The sequence below is a fragment of the Sarcophilus harrisii genome, chromosome 3, assembly GCF_902635505.1.
Source record: "Sarcophilus harrisii chromosome 3, mSarHar1.11, whole genome shotgun sequence".
In the NCBI taxonomy this organism is placed as follows: Eukaryota; Metazoa; Chordata; class Mammalia; order Dasyuromorphia; family Dasyuridae; genus Sarcophilus; species Sarcophilus harrisii.
In genome coordinates, this window is record NC_045428.1 from 491213913 (window position 1) to 491225557 (window position 11645).

Sequence of the window (11645 nt, forward strand, 5' to 3'; positions counted from 1 at the left end):
CCATATAGACCAATGTCTAACTGAGCACCTAACATGTCTTCAACATTGTTCTGGGCACTGTTGCAAAGAAAATGTTTAAGCCATGGTGCCCAGAAAATGTCTGAAAACTTGGTGAAAGAGCCAGAGGGATGATTGGTTGATGTGATCAGTTCCATTTCAGTACAGATTGACTGACAGAGCTATTTGGCAATCTCTGTTCTTTTCACTGATGTGAATGTGACTATGAATATTCTAAGCTCCAAACTTCAGTTCACATTTATTTGCTCTGTGACCAGAAGAGCAGATCACCTTTGTGACCTCTCTAGGTCGCCTATTCAATAAGGATGCAAATAATATCTGTTCTTAAACCCAAAAGATCCTGTGTATTCACATGTATTCACATGTGTATTACACATGAGATTAATGTGCCCCTTGAATCAGTAACTTTTACCATATATTAACTCAAGATACTATTTTCATATGTATCACTTAAATATTTTTTGTTTTATTTCTTAGAGTTATTTTTTTAGTTTATCTTACTCTCCAAACAAATTATACTTTCCTTTTAGGCTCCTTTGGTGTTAGAGTAGAGGGTTCTGGCAAATTGGAGGTTAAGAGCTGGAGAGACTCCAGACTAGATCATCACAATCCATTCCCCTCCTTCCACTCTATATTTTGCAGCCTGAAAAGTAACAAAGCTGAAAAATGAATCCAGGTCCTTTGATGCCAGATTTAATACTTTTGATTAGTTTAGATTTTATGGTGAGATGGAGTTTGAATTGCACCTTGTTGGTAGGATTTAAATTGTTTGATTGGGAGGGCATGCTGAACTATCATGGAGGTTACTGCACAGGAGGAATAGTTGGATAGGCAGTCTGGGGTCAGGTTATGGAAAGCCAAGAATTAGGAAGGAGTCTCACTAAACCTTTGAAAATACTCCTTTCATTTCTATCCATCTTAGGTCTCCTTTGAACGTTAGTTTTCAACATTCAACCCTGAAAAACCTTGTGTTCCAAATGTTTCTTCTTCCCTTGCCCTATCCCAACCCCTAGACAGCAAGTAATCCAATATGTGTTAAACACGTGCAATTTTTCTTTACATATTTCCATGTTTATCAGGCTGCAAGAGAAAAACCAGATCAAAATGGGGAAACAATGAGAAAGAAAACAAAAGCAAGCAAACAACAAAAAAGGTAAAAATACTCTTTTATGATCCATATTCAGTCTCCATAGTCCTTTTCTTGGATATAGATGACTCTCTCCATCACAAGTCTATTGGAATTGTGCTGAATCACCTCACTGTTGGAAAAGAGCCACCTCCATCACAACTGATCATCACATAATCTTGTTGTTGCCGACTACACATATTTCTGACACCAGTTTTCCTACATTCTCATATTCTCTATGCTGGAATGATAGCATAGGAATAGGAGGAAGTATTATAGTGGAGATTGTAGCCCAAATCTCTCAGAAATCCCCACTTTTTAAGGATTTTACTAAATTCTCCATTTCTCCCCCCCATACACCCCTCTTTCTTTGAGTGAATTCCCTCATTCCTTTATCCAGGATATTTTGAAAGAAGAGCTCTTGCTCTCTCTTTCCCTCCCTCCCCTACTCTCCTACATCCTTCTCATCTTTCAAGTCTGCACTTCAGGACTTTTATAACTTATTGTCAGAGTTTTAAAAAATGAGTATGTTTTCCCCAGTTAGTCTTTAACTAACTCCCTATATCTGAGGTCTGACGGGAGAGAGGAGCCTGTTGGGCAGCTCTTCCCTTGAGGTATTCCTGGACCAGCCAGAGAAGAAAAATAGAGCTAAAGTGCCAGGGTGAGACACAATGGTGGAAGCCGAGTTCACTGCAAAGGATGCCTACCTGAGTCACTTCAGTCCTCAAACTTACCTGGAAAAGTATTACACCTTTGGACCCAGCCCCTCTCCAGAAAATCAGATTCTGATGCATGTCCTCAGAAGACTTTTCATGACGTTCTCTTCTGGTAAATGTCCAGCCTTCCTTCCCCTGCCCTCTCTTCTCCACCCCCCATCCCCAGAGTAAATAGTGATAGTGTCAAGAGAGTGATTACTGATTGATGTAACTTCACCAAACTTTCTAAAAATCAGGACTGTCTAAAAATTTAATGGGTTGCTTCAGGATTTAGTGAATTTATGAAGCAAAGATTAGATAACCTCTTCTTGGAAATATTTTAAAGGGGATTTTTGGAGAGGTAGGGAATCCACTAGATGGCCTTTCTGGTCCCTTCCAAATCTGAAAATCTTTGATTTTATAATCAATTTCAGAATCACCTGGTATAAAATTGGGAAATGGGAAGGATGAAGAATCAGAGGAGGTAGAGAGAGACAGAAGCAAAGACATAGCACAGACACACAGGAAGACAGAGATAGAGACAAAAGAGGGGAGATGGGGGGGGCAGAGAGACAGAGATGAGAGAGGGAGAGAGAGAGAGAGAGAGAGAGAGAGAGAGAGAGAGAGAGAGAGAGAGAGAGAGAGATTGTGTAATCTTGGAGAAGGGGGAATAAAGGAGTTCACTCAGAGGAAAAAGGATATGCATGGAAAAATAAAGAATTTTGTAAACTGTGTTTCAGAGAGGCTTTGAACTTCATAAACTGCATAAATCATTGATTGACAGCATCCATTTGCCAAACCTCATCCTTTAGTCAATGTAAATGTGACTAGAGAAACTCTTAAATCCTAGTTCTCACTATACTCTAGTTCTCATTTACTCTGTAACTCAAAGCTTCCTAACCACTCTGGGTCTCCTATGGGATGAGTATTTTAAAACTTGTGCCTAATCCCAAAAGGTCTTATGAGAATTCATTAGATAAATGTACTCTGAATCTATAGGCTGTGGAAAACTTACAAGATGTTCATGGGACACATTTTGATTTCTCTCTTATACATCTTAATTCCATATCAGTTATTTCTGTTTTTCCTTTCTATTCTGAGTAGATTCAAGGTTTATACAGCAGATATGTGCATGTGCATTTCTCTCCTCCTCCAAATCTTAAAACCTGTCCCTCAGTGTGTTGATATTAAAGATGGAAGGTGGAAAAAATTGGTTTTATGGGGAGTAGGATAAAAGAAAGAAACTGTGTCACCTTAAAACTAACCTTTTTTCATATCTCATGGGGTAATGGAAAGAATGCTGGCTCTGTAGTAGAGGACCTGACTTTGCTTATTATCTAACAAAGTGTGACTGAGTAAAATCATTCATTTTCTCTAGGTCTCACTTTCCTAGTGAAGGGTGGAAAACTACAGCCTAAAAACCTAATCTGACCCAAGTTTTTGAATAGCCCACTGTTGTAGATCTTTGGCTGTACAAAAACAGGCAGCAGGTGGGAACTGGCCCTCAGGGCTTGATGATCATTAATGTTACCTTTAGGTCCAAATTTTGTGATCATAGAATAGAGAATACAGTCAAGAGTAGTCTAATTATCCTAGTGAAGTTAAGGGATGAAGCTTTTGCTTTGACTTTGTATCTTCCTCATGAGTATGGGCATAATCATTGACATCTAGTTTGGGATTTTGAATAAATGAATGAATGAACAAGAATTTACATTTAGATGCTAGGAACAGAAAGGAAATAATACTTGCTCTCAAGGAGCTTACATTTCATTGGAGGGGGGTGGAACATGTACCTGAATAAGTAAATTTTAAAATGTATGCAAGTAAATGTTGTTTTTTTTTATTATTTTAAAGAAGACCAATGATATCACATGATACCCTGACTTATTTTTGAATTGGATTTAAGTGAGGCAGAGTTGCCTAAAGTTGTGAGCCTCCCTCTCTTTTCCAGTACAGGACAAAGTCAGGATGACTAACAATGGCTTGCGTTGCAAAGGATGTCCTTGGCCAAGCTCTAAGTGGTCCACCTGCTTCAGCTTTCTTTGTGACCATTGGAACAAACTGTTCTCATCTATCTATTCTACCTGGGGAAGTCTTCTCATACTTGGGGCAGACATTTCCCTGACTTGCCAACAGGTTTGAGTTCTCTTGGTTACCCTTAACCTGGTATAGGCTGTCTGCTGGGACGTGGTTGCTGTGTATCCTACAGCTTCTTGGAGCCAGAGGGTTTGAGGGATATTCAGGAGAACTAGAACATTTGGTATGAGGGCTTGCTGAGTCCCTTTCAGGGCTGCTCATCTACCTTTCCATATATATATGACTATATTATTATATATATATGACTATATTATATATATGTGTGTGTGTGTGTGTGTGTGTGTGTGTGTGTATGACTATATTCTCAGGGCAGATTTCCATTCATTAAATCTGTACACCTGATTCACCCAACTCTTGCAAAATAAATATAACTGAGGTGGGACATGAACACGTTGAAAATCATGAAAAGATTCATGTAGTATTCAACATATATAGGACTGCTTGCCATTTAGGGGAGGGGGTGGAGGGTGGGAGGGAAAAATCGGAACAGAAATGAGTGCAAGGGATAATGTTGTAAAAAAAAAATTACCCTGGCATGGGTTCTGTCAATAAAAAGTTATTATAATAAAAAAAATGAAAAGATTCATATAGGAGATGGTCTATCAACTGAATTTTGAAAAAAGGTAGGGATTCTGAAAGGCGGAAATGAGGAAAAAGTGAATTATAGGGATAGGGCACAGCCTGTGCAAAGTTATGTAGAAAGGAGATAAAGGGGATGAAATGTTCTAAGTAAAGCCTTCACATAACTGGACTGGTGAGTTTATGAATGAGAGTGATTGTAGCGAGCCTAGAGGGGTAGGCTGGAACCAAACTGTGACAGGCTTTAAAAGCCAAATAAAGAAGGTTATATTTTATCTTAGAGTCAATAAGAAGGCACGGGGACATTTTGAGTACAAGAATGACAAGGTCATGCCTTTGCTTTAGGAAAATTACTGAGATAGCTATGTGGAGGATAAATCAGAGAGGGTAGAGATTTGATCATATTTTCTTAAAGTGGTGTAAACAAGCACTCTTAAGACTTTTAATACCTTATTCATCATGATTGAGTGAAGTATAGCTAGTCCAGATCTGGGAACTGGGCTTTAAAAAATGAGCAAAGCAGAGGTAAGAGAGTCAAGGAAACTGAGTCAGGATAAAGATAAGAGTGGAGAAGGGGAACTATATTCAAAGAGCTTCATTCATTAGGTCTGATTTGAAAATTTCAGTCACTATTCCTCAGTACTACACGTCTCTATTCCAAAACTCTAAATGCTTAAGGGTAGTCCATATTGTGAAGGGGAGAAAAAGTGAAATGTGGACACACTCAAGAGCAGAGTGTATAGTACGGGTATTAATTATATCAAAGAGCTTTATAGGAAGCAAAATGAAATGGGTTGTTGGGAAATATCTACATTCAATGGGCCAAGGGCCAAAGTGATTTAGATAATAGTTTCAAATGAGTTAAAGGGTGGCATAGAGTTTGTAGCAGAATCTCTCTGCTATGTTAGTCCCTGAATTATTAACCATGGAGAAGCAGTTTCATAGCAGGAAATTTGGTACTGGTATTTATATAAAGGAATTCTGGTGATTAAAACAACAATCCAAGACAATTCCAAAAAACTCATGATGAAAAATGCTATCTCCAGAGGTAGAACTGATGAACTCTGAGTGCAGGCTGAAGAATACTTTTTAAACTCTCTTTAATTTTTTTGCTTTTGTGTATGTGTTCTTTTGCAGCATGGCTAATATGGAAATTAGGTTCATATGACTTCACATGTATAAATAATATCATATTACTTGCCTGCTCAAAGGGGGAAAGGGAAGAAGAGAATTTAGAATTCAAAATTTTAAAAAATAAATGCTAAAATTTTAAAAATGTAATTGGAAAATATTTAATGAAATATATATAAAGGAATTCTTAGACCTAGCCTCTCAAAGCCAGTAAAAAAGCTTGTTAGGCTGAGCAGGATGTGATTGCCCAGATCTATTCAAGTAGCCAGGTGATCCTGAGCAAACCAGAGCTACTGATTTTTACAGATGAAGACCCTGAGAACCATACAGGTTGAGTAGTCAACCCAAGGGCATAGAGATGGGCAATAGTAAAACCAAGAGTGGAAATCACATCCACTGACTCAAAATTCAACATGTTCTCATGTTCTTTACTTTACCATGGTACCTCTTCTCTGAGCCTTAAGTTTTCAGATCTATAAGTTTTCTCCTATAAAAGGAGAATTTCATAGCAAGGTTGTAAGAATCAGATGAGATATTAATGAAAAGGGTCTATGACTTGTTTAAATGTTTATGTTCATATCATAATTATATGATATACAGTGATTAGATAAAATAATTAGCTATCATCTCAGTGAAGGTCACCATTGGGACCCAAGTGATTACTTGAGGCACAGCTGATGACTTTCACTGTGACTAAATCTAATAACAATAATATAATTATATAAATATTTATGTGATTTATTCTTTTTATTTACATAGTTTATTCTTTATTGAATCAGATTTTATTTTTTTAAATGAATCATAGGGAAGATAAGCCTATATCCCTCTATCACTATAACACTGAAGGTCACAAGTTGGCCTATGATTCAGAAATTTATGTGAAGTGGGATTGAATAACCTTTATTCCTTAGAGCAGCTCATCCCTTATCATCCATTTTTGCCCTCTTCTCTGGGATAGGTAGGGTGAAAGGAGACCTCCTGATTGACATTGGCACCGGCCCCACCATCTATCAGCTGCTCTCTGCCTGTGAGTCCTTTAAAGAGATTGTGGCCACTGATTACACTGACCAGAACCTTGAGGAGCTCAATAGGTGGCTGAAGAAGGAGCCAGGGGCATTTGACTGGTCTCCTGTGGTGAAATATGTGTGCGAGCTAGAAGGAAACAGGTAGGTTTTTCTTTGCCTAGTTACCAGGTCTTTGGGATATTTGTGGCTAAGCTTAACTCCCTGAAGCAAAAATTATTCTTGGGAATCAAAGTGCAGTGGAGGAAAAAAGTCAGAGACAGATAAAGACAGAGAACAATAGAGAGTGACAAAGAAAGAAAAGAGAAGAGAAAGGGGGAGAGACAGAAACAGGGACACATAGAGAGAGACAGAGACAGAGACAAGAACGACAGAGAGAGACACATAGAAAGAAACCAGAGCTACCCATAAAGATATAGAGAAATTCAAGGCAAGGTAGAAAACCAGAGGTGCAGAGAGATAAGTAGAAAGAGGGGGGAAAGGGGAGACATTAATGGAGAGAAACACGAATCTCCATGTTGAATTTTTAATATTTTTACTCGTAAGACACTTCTAATTGACATTGACACTCTCTGAGAGGAAGGAGAGAGAGAGAGAGGGACAAGGAGAGGAGGGGGAGAAGGACAGAGGGGAGGAAAAGGAGAGGAAGAGATTGAGGAATAGGGAGAGGGAGAAGGAGAGAGGAAAAGGGAGAGAGGGAGAAGGACAGAAGAAGAGGGACAGAGGGAGAGAGAGATAGAAATAGAGACATACACAGAGATGGAGACAAAGATAAAGAGACAGAAATAAGAACAACAGAGAGAGGGACACAGAGTAAAACCAGAGCTACCCATAGATATATAGAGAAATTGAAGAAAAGGTAGAAAACCAGAGATGCAGAGAGTCTTACAGAGAGACAAGTAGAAAGAGGGAAAGATAAAAGGGAGACAGGTTATTGGAGAGAGACATGAACATGACAGAGAGAAGGAGACTGAAACTCCTTCAGGGTATGTATGGCATATACATGAGAGAAGAGATGGGGAAAACTGCTTAGTGTGGGAAAGAGAAGGAGACAGAGGATAGAAGGACCCAGGTCAGTTCTCTGAAAGAATTCCAATCCAGGTTCAGAACATCTTTTCCCATGTTAGTATTTGCCCTCTGGGACTAGATGTCATTGCTAGCCATCTGAGTATACAGCCAGCATATGCCTGATGCTGAATGTCCCAGCAGCAGGGTGTACAGTTTCCTTGTTGCTCATGCTAACACAGGTGAGTCAGCCTTCAGTGAAAGATTCTCTTCATAGAAAATGACAACTGAAAAGGGCAGAAACTTCTCTGTCTGTCAAGAGTATGGAGGAATATATGCCCTTCCCGTTTATAACACAATGTAAGCTTCTAGCAGGGTAAGGGAAGAGAAATGCTGACTAAGAAAAATCAATCAATCAACAAAGCAACAAAGCATTTATTTTTACTTAGTTTGTATCACACGCTATGCTAAGCTCTTTGTATATTTATATCTCCCTGTATGAAAGTTTATATTCTAAGAAAAGAGAAAAGGGAGAGAGAAATAGAAAGGAGAATATTTTCATTGAAAGAAAAATATTCAGAGATGTAGCTTTTATTGATACATTTATTCCCTGGTGTGCATCTGTACAAAAGTCCTAAATTCCATTATTTCATATCAAAACTTTTTTATCTTAAATTATATTTATATAAACCTTTTCATTTAAATTATAGCAATGACAAGTACATAATTTTAAAAGTTTTAATATGCATTTTAAAACCAGGCAAATTTAAATCTATCTATACTAAAAATATTTTCAATAGAAGATAGCATTTCAATTTTGTGAAATCATATTATTTTGTAAGCTAGGAGAAATTCAAGGCAGATGCTACCACCTTGCAGCTGATTCCAATCAAATTTCTATAAAACACTTTAATGAAGCTAGTGCAGTCACCACTCATTCCAAACTCTTCCCTCCAAATACTTTAAAGCTAGTATAGATACTGCCCCACAGCCCATTTTGATCTACTTCCTATAGAATGCTTTCATAATCAATGTAGATACCACTTTTCTTTGCATTCAAATATATTCCTAATACACTATACACTGAATTCCTATACACTGAGGCAACTGGGTGGGCAAAGGATGGAAAACTGGGCCTGGAGTCAAGAAGACCTGAGTTCAAATCTAGTCTAAGAGATTTATTAGCTGAATAACTCTAGGCAAATCATTTAACCTCTTTTTGCCTCAGTTTCCTCATCTGTAAAATGAGTATCATAATAACTCCTACATTCATCAAATATAATAATTGAAAGTTCTTTCCAGTACCTAGCACATATAAATGTAAGCTATGATTATTGGCTATTATTCTGGACTCCTGGGTATATTTATATATTATTTTCTCCTTCCTTCACAAATGAGCTAACTCCCAAACAATCAAGATTTTTGGATGATCTAGTTAACAGAGCCTGAAATAATGAGAGATGGTACCTATGTGATCAAGGAAGTAAAGTCTCTTCCCGGGAGCATATTGTTATTTTATTTGTTTCAGAGAGAAGTGGACCGAGAAGGAAGAGAGGTTGAGACAGAAGGTCAAGCAACTCCTGAAGTGTGATGTGACCCAAAGCCAGCCTTTAGGCCCTGTATCTCTGCCCCAGGCTGACTGCCTACTTTCAGCATTGTGCCTGGATGCTGCCTGCAAAGACCTCCCCACCTATCAGCAGTCCCTGAGGAACCTCCACAGCCTGCTGAAACCTGGAGGGTTCTTGGTACTTATTGATGCCCTGAGGAGCAGCTACTACATGATTGGTGACCAGAGATTCTCCAGTCTCTCCCTTTCTCGAGAGGCTGTGGAGGATGCAGTGGTAAAGGCTGGTTACACAATTCAGGAGTTTGAAGTCATTCCTCAAAGTTACTCCAAGACCAGAGCAGACAACGAAGGGCTTTTCTACCTTGTGGGGCAGAAATTCGGTAATTCTATAGGGTTATAAAGTTAGCCAAGCTTTTCTTTCTCACTTCATCAAAACTCAGCTCTTCTGTGGTTCTTGATAAAACCTCTTTCTACATTCTTCCCAGGAGGCATGAGATGAGTTATGGGCAACCTTTGGGAAGATGGACTGAGTAAACTCTTCAGATGGTACATTGTAAGCACTTAATCTATATTAAAGCAATTCACCTGTTTCACCCAAATGACTCACTCTAATCCTTGGTACTTGCTGTTCCTGCCAAAAACAGTGACTAGAAGGGATAATCAGTGTCTGCAGGCCTTATAGTAAATCCTGGGATGGGAACAGATAGATCAATTAACTAATCACAGAAGGATTAATTAAGAACCTACTAAAAGTTCAGCAGGACAGTAAATTTAGTGGGTGAAGCAAGGGTACATAGAGGGGGAGATCAGATGAAACACATGAAACAATGAGAGAAGAATTTGAGTGCAGAATTGTGTAGTACTGAGCATCCCTACTATAGAAACCTGGAAGAGAAAGAGTCATCTGTTTGGATTGTAATTGTTTCTTTTCTTTTCTTTTTCTTTTAACCTTTTTATTTTTAAAACATATGCACGGATAATTTTTCGACACTGACCCTTGAATAGCCTTGTGTTTCGGATTTTCCGCTCCTTCCCCTCACCCCCTCCTAGATGGCAAGTAATGGATTGTAATTGTTAAAGGAGCCTTTGTGGGGGACATAGGTCTTAAGTTGAGCCTTGAAGAATGGTTATGGTTGAATAGGTGGTGGTGGGGAGAAAGGAAAGCACTTTAGTGGATAGATGTGAGTAATAAAAGCTAAAGCTTGGAAGCAAGAATTCATTCTTTCCTTCAGTGGACATTTAAGTATAAAACACCATTCCAGGTGCTAGAGGAGATATGAAAAAAATAATAAACAATCTCTTTTCTCCAAGAAAGTTTATAACCTAGTAGGAATAATAATACATGTACATATATAACTATAACTAAAAAGGATATATGTGTAAGAAGAATATAAAGTGATATGAGATCAAATGATGGAGTTTGATTCTACCTGGAAGGAAAGAGCAAGATTTCATGGAAAAAACTGATATTTGGGCTAAATACTGAAGGATGATGGATTGTCAGATGATTGAAAGAAGGAGGATGTTTCAGTATGTTGCCCAAATGACCATATTCTCAGGCATTCTAGTCTTTGGAAATTTTGGAAAATAAGAGATATAAGGCAGAACTGCAGAAAGATAAACAATGTCATGGTTTTCAAAAAATTGGAAGAAAATAGCATCTGCAAACTAATTTCTTGAAAAAATTCCAGAATTGATATAAGGAAGCTATGACCAAAATGAGTCAACATGAATTCATCAAGAACAGCTAGTGTTAGTCTAAACTTAATTCCTTCTTTTGCTGGGTAGCCAAGCTAATATGTCATAGAAACCCTGTAGATCCAATTTAAGTAGATTTTTGGTAAGTGTTATTCTTAATTCATTCTCATGGGGGAAAATGGAGAGATATTAATTTAGCTGATAGCACAGTTTAGTTCAGATCTGGTTGAATGGTTGTAATTAAAGATTGATATTAATGGTTCAGTGTCAGCTTAGTTGGTGGTCTCCAGGGAAGGAATCAAGGGACCTATGAGTAATCCTGTTATGTTTTTATGAATGTCCTGGGCAAAACAATAATGATATCAAAATTGAAGATTACACAAAACTGGAATAGTTAAACCACAAAGAATGATGGTCAAAATCCAAAGAGATCTTGACAGAAAAGAACATTAGACTGAATCTAATAAAATGAAACTTATTAGGGATAAATGTAAAATCTTACTCTTGGATTAAAAAAATCTTGTAAGGACAAGAGGAGAGTGACAGCAATATGTCTAAAAAAAGATATAGAGTTTTGTGACTGTAGGTTCAATATGAATTAATGATGTTCTATGACAAACAAAGAAAAAAAAACTAATGTGTTCTTAAAAGATATTAAGAAAATAAGAAGGAAGTGATAATCTCACTGAACTCTTCTCTAGTCAAAC

At 37.8% G+C, this 11645-nt stretch overlaps 1 protein-coding gene across 1 annotated transcript; it reads left to right on the forward strand.

Moving 5' to 3' along the window:
- The first annotated feature begins 1737 nt into the window (after nt 1-1737).
- Nucleotides 1738-9839, forward strand: LOC100913763 (nicotinamide N-methyltransferase-like). Its single transcript, XM_023499456.2, has 3 exons — nt 1738-1972; nt 6605-6812; nt 9202-9839. The coding sequence occupies exons 1-3, from the start codon at nt 1816-1818 to the stop codon at nt 9638-9640; spliced, it is 804 nt and encodes a 267-aa protein (XP_023355224.1). The 5' UTR covers nt 1738-1815; the 3' UTR covers nt 9641-9839.
- The last annotated feature ends 1806 nt before the right edge of the window (nt 9840-11645 follow it).